Source organism: Vidua macroura, chromosome 9, assembly GCF_024509145.1.
Source record: "Vidua macroura isolate BioBank_ID:100142 chromosome 9, ASM2450914v1, whole genome shotgun sequence".
Classification (NCBI taxonomy): Eukaryota; Metazoa; Chordata; class Aves; order Passeriformes; family Viduidae; genus Vidua; species Vidua macroura.
The window spans coordinates 8,000,339-8,018,455 of record NC_071579.1 but is presented as its reverse complement, the minus strand read 5'-3'; the positions used below and the strand labels follow the sequence as shown (position 1 = coordinate 8,018,455).

Here is an 18,117-nt window from a genome sequence, read left to right as displayed (position 1 = left end):
AACTAATAATTCTAAATCACAAAATATGCAAATTACCTGATAGAAATTACCTGAGTTCCTCAATGAGTTCATGATACGGTCAGAAATAACTTAATGTAGACTAATTCTACAGACTCTACTCACAAGATCATGTTTTCAGTTAGTTTTTACAGGTGTTTTGAGTCCATAAAGAACTGGAATGTTTTTCCTTCCTCAGAGCCACCACATATCAATGGTTCAGATGAACCAGAAGAGCTCTCTGTCATTGTTAACAACCCACTTGAGCTCCTCTGCATGTCCTCTGGAATCCCAGTGCCCAAAATCTCATGGATGAAGGATGGGCGCCCACTGCTGCAGACTGACAATATTCACATGCTAAGAGAAGCCCTCCGAATAACCAGTGCTCAGGTAGAGTGTTTGTTTCAAAACAGGCTCAGTTCTGCAATCCCTAAAATGGTTCCTGCCTTAGGACCATTCTCAGCGGTGTCCTAAAAACCCCTAAAATTCACTCACCTGCATTTGTGGTTAGAGAAAGGTCCAGGTGAAACAGCCTTTAAAAACCTGCATCAATTAACTAAGGCTGGGTCTAGCTGTGGATGCCCAGGTGAAGTTCCCCAGCCAAAAGTGAGATAGGGCTCAGGATTGATTGCTGCTTGTTTTGTTTTAAAAAAAAAAAAAACACTTCTGGGCTGTATAATGAGGAGTTTATAGGAAGGAGAAACCATAAAGATGTTGATGACTGTGTGCACAAAAGGATTTCCTCAGTACCCAAACCTGAGCCTTCCTTAGGTGGATCCCCTATAGCCAGTTCCATCTTTAGTGCTGGACACACGTTATCCAGAGAGATTTTACTGAATCCTGCAACTCCTGAGCTGTCTCTGAATAACCCCACCAAAGTGAAATAAAGAAGTATTCAACAACTTCATTACTTTCTTTCCAGGGATTCTGTGTCTCCTGTGCTTGTGTTCAAGTGCTGTGGGTTGTATGTTGTTACTGTGTTTGTGTTTCTTGGTTTTGCTGAATTTTCCCATAATCTGGAGTTTCTGCTGAAATGGTTCCTGTGTTTCCAGGTAGAGGACACAGGAAGATACACATGTTTAGCATCTAGCCCAGCAGGAGATGATGACAAGGAGTATTTAGTACGAGTGCATGGTAAGTTTAATTTAGGGAAAAAAATTTCCTCAAATGTAAACTGCTAAGGTACATGTCAGCATCTCATTTAACAAACACATATTCCTAAAGATTAAATATTCTGTGATATTACACCATACGATCATAATAGTGTTTCTCATTAAGGATGGTTATTCTGAATGTGATACACAAAGAAAGAAAGTTCCACCTAATTTCTGTTACAATTCCAAGTCTTATTTTGAATATCCAGGAAGCTCATAGATGTCAGTATTTTGTTGGATCAAGTTTGTTGTGCTCACTCTATAGAGATGTAAAATATACTGATATATTGCTATGTTTAACACAGGTATTGAGAGGAAGAATTATTTAATGATCCCACAGCTTTGCATTTATTTTAAACTTGAGATAAACTGGAAATTTTCAATCAGTAGTTTTCGTGATGGTTCATATGTGTGGTGTTGATTTTGTTCTGTTTTTTGTCCCAGTCCCCCCCAACATCGCTGGTACCGGGGGGCCGCAGGAGCTGACGGTGCTGCAGAACAGCCAGGCTATTCTGGAGTGCAGGTCGGACGCTGTGCCCCCTCCCACCATCTCCTGGCTGAAGAACGGAGAGCTGCTGGAGGTACTGAGCTTCCAGCCTCTGTGCTGGCCTTCTGCTCGCTGCAGTTGTCACAGCAGTGCTCCAGGTCTCTTGCTCCGCTCGCCCCTCAGCCCGAGTTACGTGCCCGCACTCAGAGCAGCTGGGTAGCCCCAGTGCCTCTGCAGTCAGCCCCAATGAGCCCCCAGAGCCAGCGGGCATGTGAAGTGGCCATCCCGCTGTTACTTGTTCTTTTTTCCTTTAGGGGGATCCCTTGCTCCTCCTGGATCCTCTGAGCAATGCTAGAAGCCTTCGGTAAACTCCTGAATGGCTTCCCAGGAAAGGTAGCTGAGACAAGACTGCACTCTATGTTTCCTTTGGCTATATTATGCATCCTCCTACTCTAGTACCATTTAGAAAGGAATTCAAGTTCTTTAAAAGAAAATGGGTTGCTAATCACCAGGTTTTACCAAGTGCATCTTTTCCACTCAGAATTCCATAATGCCATGGCAAGGCAGAGTCTGTGCTGGATGAAAGAGGATTATCAAGATGAGGATGGTTTATATAGAAGAATTTTTTTCCTTCCCATCCTTGAGACCACTCACAAAACAGGTCCTTTTTAACTTAACATTAAAGTTCAGTTATTAATTGAACTTAATTAAAAATTTTCTCTCAACCTTTGTTCATTAATAAAGAAGAAACAAATACAGATTATGAATTTTCGCCTTTAGCTGTGATCCATCACTAAATCTTCACCCAAGTTTCTGCTTGTTTGCTTTCCTCTGACATGTCATTCCTCAGACTCTTTCTCTGTGGTAGATTTCGAAGAAGGATCTGGTGGGTGAACATGTCTTACGAAGTGCTGCTAGGGACCATGATCTTAATGTAGCCCAGGAACCAGCTGGAAACAAATTTAACAGGACTATTCTACTTCTGGATAGTTAATTCTCTAATTGAGTGGTGGGGTTTTTTAATGAAAACAAGGTTGAACAAGGCTTGGAAATAAAATATATGAATGCTTTTTGCCTTGCCCTTCATTGGAAAGCTTATGTTTGAAAAGCAATGCTTAGGGAACATAAACCATGAAAATCAGTTACTGTTAAAAATATTCACCAGAAAAGAAAAGTAGAGAAGCACTGTGACAGCCAGAGGTGCTCAGCTGGTAACCTGGGAATTATCCTTGCACTGTTAGTTCTCCTCCTGCCTCATGAACTCATGTCAGAATGTGAGGGCTGAAGCTTCTTGGGACTTCAAAGCCCATCCAGTGCCGCCCTCTGCCATGGGCAGGGACACCTTCCACTAGCCCAGGTTACTCCAAGCCCTGTCCAACTTCACCTTGGACACTTCCAGGGATGCAGGGCAGCCACAGCTTCTCTGGACACCCTGTGCCAGGGCCTGCCCACCCATGAGCTAGACATCAGGAGAAATCAGTGTCCGGCTGCTTTCTCAACCCCAAAGAAATGTAACAGCTGACTAATCCTGAGCAGCTGGAAATGGGTGTCCTTGGGTGTGGGAAGAGAGGTGAGGAGCTCCTTGGCAAATCATCCTCCTTTCCTGGAAAAGAGGAGGTGTCACAGTGACAAGAGAGGGCTGGAGATAGGCAGGTTCTCAGCCTGCAGTGTTATACCAATTTAAATATCACTGGTTTTGTGAAGCAGCCATGTGGAGGTTGTCATTCCTCCTGCTTTTGTTGTCTTCCACTGGGCAGATTTTGAGGTGAGGCCTGCCGTAGTCCATCTCTGTGTGCTGAGTGATGGAATTGTGCAGCACCACCTTCTCTGCCAGCAGAACTATGGAAAGATCTGGCTTCCAGCAGCTTTGAAGTTGTGGCACTCTTGAGGGATTTCGGAAATGCATATTGAGAGTTAAGAAAAGAATAGGAGCCTCCTGGCCTAACCTGGCTTTTTTCAAACACTAAAAGACTTGCTGAGTTTGTATTTTTTTTTCCAATATGAGTTTTCTGGCTTACTTTGAATAGAGCCTAAGGATTAAGTTACAGCTTCATCCCCTGTCTTCTCTTATCTGTAGGTTTCTGTGTTTAGAAACCATCACACAGGTTGTGTTTTCAACAGGAAATGCCAGTGATTGCCCAAAATCTGTCAATACTCCAGCCTGGTGGTGAATTGTGTCACCTGAGGGCTCCAGCCCTGCACTGCAGCCTTGGAGCTGGTGCCTGGTGTGAGAGCAGAGTACCAGGGTGCTAGTGCAGAACCAGAGGAGTTTCATCTCTCTGGGGTGCCCTTCTCAGACCCTCTAACCACAAGAGTAGGTGGGAATGTCAGCTTTCAGTTCCATCCAGAGGATGGGTAGCACATACTGGAAAAGCTAAGTTGGTTTTTATCCAGTCAAGTCTCTGAGCACACGTAGCTGATGTTGCTGTCAGTGATTGATGCAGACACGACCCAGGCTGGGTGTGGTAAAGCTCTCACTGGACTGGCTCCTAGCAGGGCCTGTGGAGTCACTGCAGGGCTGGGAAGAGGGGCAGCCTGTGCCCAGAACTGCTGGCTGGTGAACTCCTGGCTGGTAAACTGAGCTGGCTAAGTCTGTGCTGCCTCCCAGCTGAGCCAGACTGTGATGCTGGAAGTGTAGAACAACTTTGATTCCTTCTGCCTGTAGTGTGCATAAATAACAAGATAAATGAAACTAATCATGTGCTATTAGGTGCCCCATAAAAGCTCCAAAGCCCTTTGGCTCTGTAACAGCTGCCTCCTTCAGGCACAAGCCTCAGTAGGGGTTTCAATGGAGAACCAGAAAGCAATGCTAAGTTTTAAATGCTTTCTTTACCCTCTTCTCTTAAGGGATGTAAAGGCAGCAGTGAGTTCAGTCCCTGGTTTATCGGTGCCCTTCTCTCCTGGCTTTTAGTGCTGTGCAGTGGAAGGGTGTTCTGTGCAGGAGAGGCTGGCAGTGAAGCTCTAAAGCCTGCCTGTGTCTGTGTGTGCCCGCAGGGAGGCCCCCGGCTGCGGATCCTGTCCAGCGGGAGGTACCTGCAGATCAACAACGCCGAGCTGGGGGACAGCGCCCGATACACCTGTGTGGCCAGGAACGTGGCAGGGGAGACCACCAGGGAGTTCCTGCTGGCAGTGCACGGTAACCTCACGGAGCAGCCTCGGGCAGCTTGGGCTTTGCACGGCGTTTCTGCAGGAGTTCAGGCAGCAGGAACTGAGCATTTGTGGTTGTTTTCCAGCCACGTGTTGGCCACTCAGGCCATGCCCAAACTCTGGGGCCATGTGCATGGCCTCATGTCCCACTGCTGAGCCCACAGCTGGCCCCCAGACTAAGAGACCTGCTGGGCACTTGCCATGGCTCACTCTCCATCTGTCTGTGCTTCCTGCAAGCAGAGGCTGCATCCAGCCATCATCCTGACATGGAGTCGGGATACATCCAGACTGAACACCCATATCCAGGACTGACAAATGCTCTTGAACAAACCCAGAGCAATTCTTTGAAGCATTTGACTGGCACCCTGGAGACAAGGTTTCACAGCTGGCTTGACAGGTTACTTGAGAGCTATGGCAGCTTCTCTGTGCCTGGAGAGGACAGGGCTTGACAGGCCTTACGCTTGATACTTGTCCTATGCTACCACAGCCCTGAGCTCCATTTTAAACCCTTCTATTTTCTCACCTCTAGTCTGATGAGAAGTTATTCTACTCTCACACTCAGGTGCCTGGAAAGAACTTTTCCCCCTTTTTCTATTCTGTTTCCAGCCCAGTCACATGGGCCCTGCCTTACCCTGTGCCCCCAATGACTGGCCTTACCTGGTCCAGCTAAAGTCCTTTTTTCTCCTTAGTGTGTAATCAGGAAGCAAGGATATCCCCACAGCCTTAGCTTGCTGAACTCCATGTGCTGAACTCCTGCTGCTTTAGCTCAGTGGTACCCTTTGCAGTAACTTGCAGAGCTGACCTTTGCAATGCATTTCAGCCAAACTTTCTTTCTCCTTCCCTGCTGCAGCTTGGCAATTACCGTCACCCAGAACGGTAAGAAACTTGTTCCTGTCTTTGCAGTGAACTCAAACCCGCTGCTGCACCCCTTTTCATGTGTTCCTGTCTTTGCAGTGAACTCAAACCCGCTGCTGCACCCCTTTTCATGTGTTCAGTTTCAGTCATTGCAATGTAGAGTTACTTCCTTTGTATCATCAGCTATTCTCCCTTGCAGTGGCTCCCACGATCCGGAGCAGCCCCCAGACTGCCATGGTGCACATCAACGCCTCTGCCCTGCTGGAGTGTGCTGCAGAAGGAGTTCCAGCCCCCAGGATCACCTGGAGGAAGGATGGGGCTGTTTTTACTGGAAACAATTCCAGGTATTGCCCAGAATTTTAGCATAAATATTCTTTATTGCTACTTAAGAATGTATTTATTACAGAAACTTAATTAGACATGAAATTGTTCTAGAGAAAAGTAGAAGCACCAAAGGTTTCACCTTTTTGTTGTTAAAGGATAAAAAATTCCTTTGGCAACCAAATATAATCATTCTGACATTAGAGATTTTGAAGAGTAAATGTGAAAGATGTTTAGATTTTTACATATACACAGAGTTTTGGGAGGAAGCCAAGCAATTTCATGCAGACCAAAAGGTATTCTGTATTTTCTAATACATGAAACTTTTTATACATGTTCTAATACCAACTTTTATTATATCTGTCTCCTGACTGTTTTAGAAGGAAGTAATTTGGCATTTTCTAGAACTGATCAAATGCTAAGGAATTCTGTTACATTGCAAAGAAAAAATACAGGCATTAATTAAGTTTTTTAAGGTTAAATGAGAAACCATGAAAAAAGGGGGTTGGCTCTTTTCTGTAAATCCTGTATCTTTTATGTGAGATCACCATGTCAGCCAGATTTCATCATTTCTTTGGGAAATAGATGTGCTGGGAAAGAGTGAAATAAGTGAGAAAACTCTGTGCCCAAATTAATGCATGCTTCATTTAGGCTGTTGGTTGTGTCCCCTGAGTGATCTGTTCTCTGCTCTGCCAGGTGCCCTGTCGATGGGTGGTGGGCAGCACCATTTGCTCTGTTGCAGGTATTTGGTGTTGGAGGATGGGTCCCTGCACATCCCCTGGGCACAGGTGGCTGACACGGGCAGATACGTGTGCATGGCCACCAACGCCGCGGGCAGCGAGCGCCAGCGCATCGACCTGCACGTCCTCGGTAAAGCTTGGGGCTGCTGAATCCACTGGCAGCAGGCTTCTTCTGCCAGAGGCAGTCTCAGTTTAGCCCCTTCTTAGTTGCTCTGGTTAAAAAAAAAAGGGGAGAAATTGTTGGAAAATACCAGCTTTACAGAGACGGGGCAACTGAGAGGTGTTTTAAGAGATTTTATTCCATTATCAGTGACATTGAAGGGTGAGACATAAGAGATGTAAAACTCAATGCCATTCTATCAGAAGCCAACCTATTTCCTGGTTACAATACCTTATAAATGTTTTTCAGCCTATTAGCTTTTGCCACACAATACTGCTAATATTTCTAACACAAATCACCTATTATTTTACTTCACATGGTCTTGCTGCAATGCATCTTTCACAGTTCTAGTTCTCCAAAGTATCTGGTCTTTTTGCAAGGCTATCTTTTGAAACTTGTTGAAACTTGTTTCTAGTTCAATCTCTCTCTCAGTGATGTCATCTCTATTCCATGGCCTTTTTAAGTCAGCACACCCTATCTCAGAATTTGCATACAAATGTACAAGACTATGTGGACTTTCAGTCAGGTTTTAAGAATCTTTTACAAATCCATTTCTCACAAGAAATGCATATATATATATATGTATATATATACAGACACACACACATACACATATAATTATTCTAAATAATTAGGCTTTGTTTGTCCTTAGTTCCTCCAACTATTGCTCCTGGGCAGACGAATATCACAGTTACCGTAAATGTGCAAACTACTTTGCCTTGTGAAGCCACTGGAATTCCCAGACCAGCAATTAGCTGGAAAAAGAATGGGCATCTGCTTAGTGTTGATCAGAACCAGAATACATACAGGTGAGAGGTGTTTTCTTTTTCATTGTGGGTTTCAAGTTTTCAGGGATGATTTTGGCACTTGAAATATCTATCTGTGCTTAAACACTACCTTGTCTAGCCAGCAAATTCAGTGGGCTAATTACCTGAGAAGGAAAGAAGTATTTCAATGGCTTTTACTTTCTTTTTTCTTTGTTCAGACTTCTGTCTTCAGGTTCCTTAGTGATCATTTCTCCCACTGTGGATGATACTGCTGTCTATGAGTGCTCTGTGTCAAATGATGCAGGAGAGGATCAAAGGGCAATTGATCTCACTGTTCAAGGTAGAGGGGATGTTACTATTACATGTGTGTGCCACCCAGAACTTCTTTGGGGTGTTCTGATGTTGAGATGAGATTTTAATTTCATTCCTCTTTGATACTGATATCCATAAGTCTCTGGTATTTCCAAGAACGTATAACAAATGAACGTGGGCAAGTAACCTTTGCCCTGCTCTTGATTTTCAGTGCCCCCATCCATAGCAGATGAAGCCACAGAGCTCCTGGTAACAAAGCTCTCTCCAGTCGTGGTTTCCTGCACTGCCTCCGGTGTTCCCGTCCCCTCGGTTCATTGGACCAAAAATGGCATCAAGTTGCTTCCCAGAGGAGATGGCTACCGAATTCTCTCTTCAGGTAATGTGCTGCAGGAAATCAGTGCAATCAGGCACATCCATAAGTAATGAATTACAGAAATGCAAACAATCCCCCAGAGATCCTCTCTCTGATCCCTTGGGATGAAATGAGGGCTGCTGTAAGGGAGCACCTGTGCCTTGAGGATGCTCTACATGTTGTGCTGCTCTCTCTCTGCCTCAGGAGCTGTGGAGATCCCCTCTGCCCAGCTGGCCCATGGGGGCAGGTACACCTGCGTGGCCCGGAACGCCGCGGGCTCTGCCCACAGGCACGTCACTCTGCACGTGCAGGGTAAGCTGGAGGCTGATGAGCAAGGCTGTTCTGGCAGCCAGCATTGCTACTTCAGCCTGCTCAGGTTGTGCAGTTTTAGTGTTCTGTATTGTCCTAGCCTTGAATGTTATACTTTTCCTTTTTTCTTTTATTCCACAGAGCCCCCCGTTATCCAGGCCCAGCCGGGGACATTGGATGTCATCGTGAACAATCCCATTGTGCTGCCCTGTGAGGCTACAGGCACTCCTCAGCCCGTGATCATGTGGCAGAAGGAGGGCATCAACATCATCACCACAGGTATCCTCCCAAAGCCTGGGACCCTGCCTGCTCCTGTGACACAGACACCCATTTTCTTTTCTGAAACTTGGGTTTCTCCTCTCCTCTAGTTCACCAAACCAGAAGTGTCATACTTTGATTATATTTGTTTTAGGGAACAGTTACGTAGTCCAGCCAAGTGGCAGTTTGCAGATTGCCAGAGCAGCTGTGGAAGATGCTGGGACTTACATGTGTGTTGCTCAGAATCCAGCTGGTACTGCTCTGGGGAAGATAAAGCTGAAAGTTCAAGGTAAATCACCTTTTAGACTCCTTCTCTTAGTCCAAACACAATTCTGAGCAGTAGAAAGGGACCTAGTACTTTCCTGTTTGATGTGATGCTGAACAGAGCCCAGGAGGTTTATTGCCTTTAGTTTGGTGTCTGCTTTAGGGCATGCTTTTAGAATTATTTTCACCAAGAACTAAAGAGTTCCTTCTTACAGCATACATACAGGTGAGAGGTGTTTTCTTACAGCATCTAATTCTTTCAATAATTGTCTTTGTTCCTTTCAGTTCCTCCTGTTATCAAGTCCCACGTGGAGGAATATGTTGTTGCCGTTGATCAGTCTGTCACCCTGCAGTGTGAGGCTGAAGGCTACCCTGGCCCACAGATCAGCTGGCATAAGGATGGGCAGCAGATAACGGAGTCCATGCGAAGGAGAATCCTGAGCACGGGAGCTCTGCAGATCCTGTTTGTGCAGCCCGGGGACAGCGGCCGCTACACCTGCACAGCAGCGAATCCCGCGGGATCCAGCACCTCCAGCACAGAGCTCGCCGTGCACGGTAAGGAACTCTTCCTGGGAGGATGGGGGGCACTGCAACGGCTGGTCCAGACAGGCTGAGGACTCCCCATCCCTGGAAGTGTCCAAGGCCAGGCTGGACGCGGCTTGGAACAACCTGGGATAGTCAAAGGTGTCCCTGTGCACAGCAGAGTTGGAATGAGGTGGCCTCTAAGGTCCCTTCCAGCCCAAGCCATCCTGTGATTCCATGATCAGTGGGACTGTAGGGAAATGATGTGTGTTACTGGTGTGACCCCACAGAGAGTAAGGAGCTAGGGATGTACAGGGAGGAGTTCAAGAAAACTGTGCTACTTAATCTAGGGGAGTGTTATTAAGTTGTAATTTCGGCCAGTTGCTTGAATTTTGGCACACAGTCATTGATGGAAATGGACAATCCAGAAGGTCCAGGCAAGGACTTTCTTCAGTCCAGTGTTGTACGTGGATAATACTCAGAGGAAATGTTTCTAATGACCTCCCCACAGTTCCTCCCAGGATCCGCAGCACGGATACGCAGTACACGGTCACGGAGAGCTCCCAGGCTCTTCTGTCCTGTGTGGCTGAGGGGATCCCAGCACCAACAATTAACTGGAGGAAGGACAACACGATGTTAAGAGACACAGTGGGAAAATACCAGACTGTGCCTGGTGGAGACCTCATTTTGGACAATGTTGTGGTAAGCTCTCTGCATCTAAGCTATTACTGGGCACATTTGGCAGTGATGAGATCCACTTCTGGGTTAGTCATTGTTTTATTTTGATTTTTTGTTCTTAATGTCCCAAAATCATTACAAAAGTTTCATTTTCCACTGGGGAGTAAAATCTGTGAAGAATTTGTAGTGGTAAATCCTCAGGAAGGGTAAAAGGAAGTGTTAGTTATCCTTCAAGTTCAGGGAAGTGGAAGAGCTCAGCTGAGCATTTCTGCTGAATGCTTGTTCCAAGCCTTTCAAGATTATTTTACTGATAGAGTGCCATGTGCTGTAGGGTATATCCCAGCTGTAGGATATATCCCAGCTGAAATTTCCCCACCGTGTTTCCTTGCAGCCCGAAGACTCTGGTAGTTACACCTGCATTGCCACCAACGCTGCTGGGGAGGACACGCACACGGTCACCCTGACAGTTCACGTGCTCCCAGCTTTCACTGAACTGCCTGGGGACGTAGCCTTGACCAAAGGAGAACAGCTCAGGTTAACCTGCAAAGCAACTGGGGTACCTGTCCCCAGAATAACGTGGACCTTTAACAATAACATCATTCCAGGTGGGTCTCTGATGGCCATTTGGCTGCAGATTATTTTCCCCTATGCAGCATTGCAGTTTAGGACAGAGAAGAAGAAAATTCTAGCTGGAATAAACTGTTAGTGATTGTGGGAGGAATATCTTTAGTGTTATGGAATCATGCAATTAAACTGCCTCTGAGACAAAGCTGTAAGGAAGGTAATTAAAAAATGGTCCCTCTTCTGTAGCCAATAATGTAGCACATTAAAAACATTCATATCTGATGGTATTTACTCAGCATCCAGCAACTGATTCTTGAAATTACAGGGCAGCTGAAGTGAACAGGTGCATGTGGGCAAATGTCACAGCAATGACTTTCTGTGCATTCCTGGAGTGCCTCAGGGATGCACAAGACCCCAAAGCTGTGCTGCTGAGAGTGCACAGATCCAAGCACTCCTGTGAGCTGTGTACATTTCAGTCCCTGGAATGACCCTTTCCCTGCTCTCCCTCCAGCACAGTATGACGATGTCAATGGGCACAGTGAGCTGCTCATCGAGAGGGTGTCCAAGGAGGACTCTGGCACCTACGTGTGCTCTGCAGAGAACACAGTGGGCTCCATCAAGGCCATTGGCTTCGTGTATGTCAAAGGTACATGAAATTCAGCAGTTGTGGTTGTTGCTGGACAGCTCCATGTAACCACTGGGCTTAGATAGAGGAGTGGGAATAGGTGGGAAGGAATGGGACAGGTGGGAAGGGACCTTAAAACTCATCCACTGCCGCCCCCTGCCATGGGCAGGGACACCTCCACTAGCCCACGCTCCTCCAAGTCCCATCCAGCCTGAGCTTGGACACTTTAAGGGATCCAGGGGCATCCAGCTTCTCTGGGCAACCTGGGCCAGGGCCTCCCCACCCTCACAGGGAGCAATTTCTCCCTAGTATCCACTTTGAACCTGCCTGCTGTCAGCTTAAAGCCATTCCCCCCAGTATATAACACCTTGCCAATGGCTAAATGGGAAAAATCTGAACAGGTTGAAATTCCCCCTTCAGAAAGTCAGAGGTGAGTGATCCCTATCAGCAGTTCTCAATTAGGCACATTTTATTTTGGCTCTACTATTTCTCTGCCGTCTCTTGTTTTTTCAGAGCCTCCAGTCTTCAAAGGGGATTATCACTCCAGCAGAATTGAGCCCTTGGGTGGCAATGCCATGTTGAATTGTGAAGTCAGGGGAGATCCCCCTCCAACCATCCAGTGGAGCAGAAAAGGAGTGGGAGTTCAGATTAGTAACAGGATTCGACAGCTTGTCAATGGTTCCCTTGCTATCTATGGCACCGTGGTGAGTCCTGCCCCTGTGCTGTGAGTGTCTGCTTTGAACTTGATTGATAAAGGTGTTCCTGATCATATTGGTTTGAAGGAGTCAGGCTAAACATTTATCCTTTTTTACTTTCACCTTTAACAAATGTTTTAACTCAGACTAGAATTAGATTCAGATTATTGAGGCAAAAATGCCCAGGTGGTCAGAGTTCTCCCTGCTTGTCAGAAGGACTGAATTTACATACTAATTGTTGGTGTGCGAGATCCTGGTCATGACCAGTTAAATGGGACCTTAAGAGAGCCTGGTTTCTACAGGTAAGCTGAAAAGCAATTGCATGTGCAAATCTCTTATTCCAAATGTAAATCCCTTATCTGAAAAGCAAAACTCATATTTTTCCCCATGTACTCATGAATGCATTTTGAATTGGGGTTAAAATTCCCTGCCAGGAGGGGCCCTGTAGACTGAGCCCCTGTTTTGTTCCTCAGAATGAAGATGCTGGTGACTACAAGTGCGTGGCGACCAATGACGTGGGTGTGGTGGAGCGCAGCCTGACGCTGACCCTGCAGAGTAAGGCCCAAAGGGAGGCTTAATGCCCCTTAAGGGAGTGAAAACCTGCCTGTGGGGAGGTGCAGGCAGCTCCTGGGGGAGTGTTTCAAGTTGGGCACTGCCCTGGAGGTTTGGACTCATCTTCTCTTCCATAGAATCATAGAAGGGCTTGGGTTGGAAGGGACTTTAAAGGTCACCTGCCGTGGGCAGGAATACCTTCCACTAGAGCTGGTTGCTCCTTGAACACTTCCAGGAATGAGGTAGCCAAGAGCTTGTCTGGGCATCTTTCATCATGAATATATAACAGTCTGGTCTAAGCTGTGATTGAAGTCAAACAAGAGAGGGATGTTAAGTGTGGTTGAGCCTCATCATAGAAACCAGTGTGGAGTGAACTGAACCACTCTCTGAAAGGGCCTGTTTCTCTTAGTTCACTCAATACAACTGGAATAAACTAGACTCTCAACTTAGAGGAATCCTAATTCTTATTGACAATATTTTATTTTTGGCAAAAAAAATACGTTAGAGTTTTTCTTTGCTAGTGGGATAATTTCTAAACTTGCCCTTCCTACTGTAGCCTCAAGCATTGTGGGTCTGTTCCTTACCCCTCAGTTGTCTCTGGACATGAATAATAACATCTTCCTGTGGGTTTTATGAAAAACAACCCATTTTAGCAATAAAGAAGAGCAGGTGCTTTTATAGCTGGGCCTTAATCTCTGCTTTAGTCCTCACATTGCAGCATGTTCAAACCAGCTTGTTATTGGCATTGTAACGTGTCTGTTTGGTGGCACCTGGGGATGTGGTTTAGTGGTGAACACTGGTGGTGGTGCTGGGTTGATGGTTGGACTTGGTGATCTGTTTTCCAACCTTAATGATTCTGTGTTTCTATTTTGCCAGTGGGGGATCAGCAGTAATAATTTTAGTCAAAGTAAACTGACTTGGGATTTCCCTGTGCTCACTTTAACACTAAATCAGTCAGGCCTGTGCCCGTGTGCTGTCGCCCGAAGAACCCTTTCTCTTCCAGGCCCCCCAGTCATCACTGTTGAGCCGGTGGGGACCGTGCTGGAGGCCGGTGCCACGGCGGTGCTGGACTGCCAGGCCAGGGGAGAGCCCCCTCCCGCCATCAGCTGGTCCCGCCAGGGCCAGCCCGTGCTGGACGACGGCAGAGTGACCCTGCTGCCCAACGGCTCCCTGCGCATCGCCGCGCTGCAGAGGGAGGACACCTCCGAGTACGAGTGTGTAGCCAGGAATCTCCTGGGGTCCGTCCTCGTCACAGTGCCCCTGACTGTGCAGGGTAGGTGCACGAAGCATCAGAGTGACTTTGAAGCTTTTAGATGACAGCATTAATCTGGATCAAATGTGGTCAATGTTCATCTTGCCCCATTTTATGCATGAGATGTTTGATCTTATCTTCTTTATAAGCATTAGGTCTAGGGTAAGCCTAGTCTGAAGTGTCAGTGGGGTTCTCTTTCATTAAATTTTATTCTATACTCATCCAGCTGGGAGAGATAGAGGCTGTGAAGAGTGAGAGACAAAAATTATAATGAAAGGGTCTTGAATCAAGTCCTGTCCTCAGAACATGTCACAACGGAACTGTGCCTCTAAAGAAAAGCGTTTAGGAGCATATGCAGTAATTGTCTTTGAACTACGGTAAGAGATTTGTGCACAATAATGACATGAAGTGAGGTGGATTTCCAGGGGTCGGGAGGTGCAGTTTTCACTTCTTTGTGCCGGCCTAAGGGAGCTGCAGGCGCCAGCAGTGCCCAGCAGCATCCCTGCTCCTGTTGCAGTGCACGGCGGGTTCTCCAGCTGGCTGGAATGGCGGGCGTGCAGCGTCACCTGCGGCCAGGGCGTGCAGGAGCGCGTCCGGCAGTGCGACAGCCCCGCGCCGGCCAACGGGGGCCGCGGCTGCCAGGGACCCCACAGCGACCTGCGCAGCTGCCACCGCCAGCCCTGCCCAGGTACTGCTGCAGCCACGCAATCCCACAAGGGGCTGGGTTGGAGGGACCTCAAAGCCCATCCAGTGCCACCCCTGCCATGAGCAGGGACACCTTCCACCAGCCCAGGGTGCTCCAAGCCCTGTCCAGCCTGGCCTGGGACACTGCCAGGGATCCAGGGACAGCCACAGCTTCCAGGATCTCCCCACCCTCACAGAGAACAATTCCTTCCAAATACCTAATCTAAATATCTCCTAAATTAAAACCTTTCTCTCGTGTCCTATCGCTGTCAGCCCATCGCAGTCTCCCTCCCTCTATTTTGTAAACCCTGTTTAAGTACTGAAAAGCTAGAATGAATTGGTACTTCTAATGTGCCTTGCATTAAGTGCCCAAACAATGAACTTTTATCACCATGGATCTTCATGGCAGATTAATTTTTCCAAATAGCTGTAATTAATTTTGGAAAGAAAGAGGAAATTTCAGTAAATACCACAAAAATATTGTTTCATGAAAACTGGGCTTTTCTGGTCCTTAGTGGATGGGAGCTGGTCGGAGTGGGGGCTGTGGGAAGAGTGTTCAAGGAGCTGTGGCCAAGGAAACAGGACAAGGAGCAGGACCTGCAGTAACCCCCCAGCTCAGCTCGGAGGGAAGCCCTGTGAGGGCAGCGCTCTGGAGTCAGTCATGTGCAATCTTAGGCCTTGCCCAGGTAAGAGAAGAGTATTTTAACCTTATTTGCATGAGGGACTTCATATACATGTCTCTTTCTTTCTCCAAACCCAAATTCTCTCAGCTTATTTTTAGTTGTTAATTACTTTTTTTTTTTTAATTGAATGGCACAAATTCTTGGAAACAGGAATCACAAAAGTGTAAGAAATCTCAGCAATTTCTCAATTTCTTTTTTTTCTACACCGGTGAAAATATTAATTTGTATTTTAATGTTTTTCAGTACTTATTACCCACATCCTCACAGTGTAAATTCTCTCTACTCTAAATCTGTCCTGCAAAGCCAGTTAAAATAAGAAAAGAGCCAAACCCAAACCACCAACTATTTAAAGCTATGTAAAAATGATTGTTAATAATTTAAGACTTTATCTGTATATTTTCCTCTGTTGTTACAATTTTTAGCCACATTTTGCTCCCAACTACCTGAATGTCAGGTTCCCTTCCTGTCCCATGAGTATTTCCCATGTTTGACAGGTTGTAGTTTATTCAGAGCCTTCACCACTGACATGTTCCCTTCTGTACAATTTGCAATGTTTAATTTTTCCATTTTCCCTGGCTCTGCTGATGCCAAATACTCATCCACAGGCCTGAGACTCATTTCTCTAGGTTTTGGCAGGAAAATCAGCTCTGGCTGCTGCTCTCTGGCATCTATTTTAGGCAGGCTACCTTGGCCCTGCTCAGGCCTCCATCCTGCCTGGGGAATTGGAAAAATCCAGATTTGATTAAGCATTCAGTTCTGATGTTCCACGATGGTGGTGAGGCGATGTAGTTAAAGACAGAAAGAGAAGAGTTGATCTTTGCTTGTCAAAGTGCTGATTGTTTGGGCCATTTTGTGGGGGATTTGGGATATCCCAGGTGTGTGTCTGTTCTGGGGCAGTGAGGGGATCAGGGATATCCCAGGTGTGTGTCTGTTCTGGGGCAGTGTGGGATCAGGGATATATCCCAGGTGTGTGTCTGTTCTGGGGCAGTGTGGGATCAGGGATATCCCAGGTGTGTGTCTGTTCTGGGGCAGTGTGGGATCAGGGATATATCCCAGGTGTGTGTCTGTTCTGGGGCAGTGTGGGATCAGGGATATATCCCAGGTGTGTGTCTGTTCTGGGGCAGTGTTTAAGCTGTGCTGCCGTTGCAGTGGCCGGCGAGTGGAGCCCCTGGGGGCCGTGGGGGCCGTGCAGCACCACGTGTGGGAAGGGCACCCAGACGCGGCCGCGGCTCTGCACCAGCCCGGCCCCGGCGCACGGCGGCCGCCGCTGCCAGGGCCCCGACACGCAGCTCCAGCTCTGCTACCGCCGGCGCTGCCCAGGTGAGACCAAACTTCTCCTTCCCTCCCCCGGTTCTGCTTCTCTCGTGGTTAATGCTTTCTGGTTATAAAAGTCAAATCCCTGAAAAAACTCCCTTTCAAGCTTTTTATTGTCACTGACTCTGTCACTACTTAGCATCTGCTATAGACCCTGCAAATGGACCCCGCCTCTTCTCCAGGTGAACACCCTAAGTTCTCCCAGAGGGAGAGCTTTAAGGTCCCTTCCAACCCTAAGATGGCTCCAGAGGAGAGGGTCTCCAGCCCTGGGAGCAGCTCTGGGGCCTCCTCTGGACCCTCTCCAGCAGCTCCATGTTCTTCCTGTGCCTCTGGCCCCAGGGCTGGAGCAGCTCTGCAGGTGGAGTCTCACCTGAGAAGGGCAGACAGGCAGAATCCCCTCTCTCCTGCTGCCCACACTGGGGGATCAGCCCAGGGCATGGGGAGTTCTGGTCCCACCTTGTGTGGCCAGGGCTGGTCCAGTTCTCACCCACCCCCAAATCCCTGGAGAGAAATCCCAGAGTAGCTGAGATGCTGTAGAGAGTCAGTGACATCCATGTTCAGTTTTCCCTGATGCAGCACTGCTGTGCTGTGTTACTGCTGGAGTCAGAGGCTGTAACTGCTGTGCCCCTCTCTGCAGTGGATGGGAAGTGGTCCCTGTGGAGCAGCTGGAGCGCCTGCAGCGTGTCCTGTGGGGGAGGCAGCAGGCAGAGGACACGCCACTGCTCCGACCCGGCCCCGCAGTTTGGGGGACACAAGTGTGAGGGAAGTGACATACAAACAGATTTTTGCAACAGTGATCCTTGCCCAGGTAAGTGCTTTGGGTTGGGCTGTTCGCCCACTCACTGGGTTTGGTTGTTTTCTTTTGGAAAAAAAAAACCCCTAAGAAGTTACTGTCCAACAAAAGTACTTTCCTAGCTTGACTGACTGGTTTTAAATCCCTGAGGAAGATCGAATCTGACTTATTCTTGCAGTTCATGGCAACTGGGGCCCGTGGAGCAGTTGGGGAACTTGCAGTCGGACATGCAACGGGGGCCAGACAAGGCGGTACCGGAGCTGTGACAACCCACGCCCGGCCAGCGGCGGCAGGGCCTGTGCTGGGGCTGACGTGCAGATCCAGAGGTGCAGCACGGACCTGTGCCCAGGTCAGTGCTCACAACAGCAGTGGGAATGCAGCTTTCCCTGGAAGGCACCAGGGTATATGCCACATGAGGAATGTAGGCCACCCACGGAAGTGTCCAAAGCCAGGTTGGACAGGTCTTGGACCAACCTGGGACAGTGGAAGGTGTCCCTGCCCGTGGCAGGGGGTGGGACGGGATGAGCTTTAAGGCTCCTTCCCACCCAAACCGGTCTGGGATTCTGTGTTTCTGATGGCAGGACTGTTCACACCTGCCCATTACAACAGTTTTTTTGTCCTTTGAGCTGTCC

The 18,117-nt window shown here is 47.7% G+C and overlaps 1 protein-coding gene across 1 annotated transcript in view; it reads left to right on the top strand.

Annotated features, from left to right (window-relative positions):
- The window catches only part of HMCN1 (hemicentin 1), a 166,716-nt gene that overhangs the window by 132,992 nt on the left and 15,607 nt on the right, over positions 1 to 18,117 (top strand). Inside the window, exons 69-92 of the mRNA XM_053985174.1 lie at positions 197 to 387; positions 1,050 to 1,131; positions 1,596 to 1,732; positions 4,633 to 4,774; positions 5,840 to 5,984; positions 6,704 to 6,831; positions 7,514 to 7,670; positions 7,847 to 7,968; positions 8,152 to 8,316; positions 8,497 to 8,604; positions 8,743 to 8,880; positions 9,014 to 9,148; positions 9,409 to 9,678; positions 10,157 to 10,347; positions 10,715 to 10,928; positions 11,399 to 11,533; positions 12,026 to 12,216; positions 12,681 to 12,762; positions 13,763 to 14,032; positions 14,529 to 14,699; positions 15,211 to 15,381; positions 16,528 to 16,698; positions 17,330 to 17,500; positions 17,664 to 17,834. Coding sequence (XP_053841149.1) covers positions 197 to 387; positions 1,050 to 1,131; positions 1,596 to 1,732; positions 4,633 to 4,774; positions 5,840 to 5,984; positions 6,704 to 6,831; positions 7,514 to 7,670; positions 7,847 to 7,968; positions 8,152 to 8,316; positions 8,497 to 8,604; positions 8,743 to 8,880; positions 9,014 to 9,148; positions 9,409 to 9,678; positions 10,157 to 10,347; positions 10,715 to 10,928; positions 11,399 to 11,533; positions 12,026 to 12,216; positions 12,681 to 12,762; positions 13,763 to 14,032; positions 14,529 to 14,699; positions 15,211 to 15,381; positions 16,528 to 16,698; positions 17,330 to 17,500; positions 17,664 to 17,834 — 3,858 coding nt within the window. The remainder of the gene's footprint in view (positions 1 to 196; positions 388 to 1,049; positions 1,132 to 1,595; positions 1,733 to 4,632; positions 4,775 to 5,839; positions 5,985 to 6,703; positions 6,832 to 7,513; positions 7,671 to 7,846; positions 7,969 to 8,151; positions 8,317 to 8,496; positions 8,605 to 8,742; positions 8,881 to 9,013; positions 9,149 to 9,408; positions 9,679 to 10,156; positions 10,348 to 10,714; positions 10,929 to 11,398; positions 11,534 to 12,025; positions 12,217 to 12,680; positions 12,763 to 13,762; positions 14,033 to 14,528; positions 14,700 to 15,210; positions 15,382 to 16,527; positions 16,699 to 17,329; positions 17,501 to 17,663; positions 17,835 to 18,117) is intronic.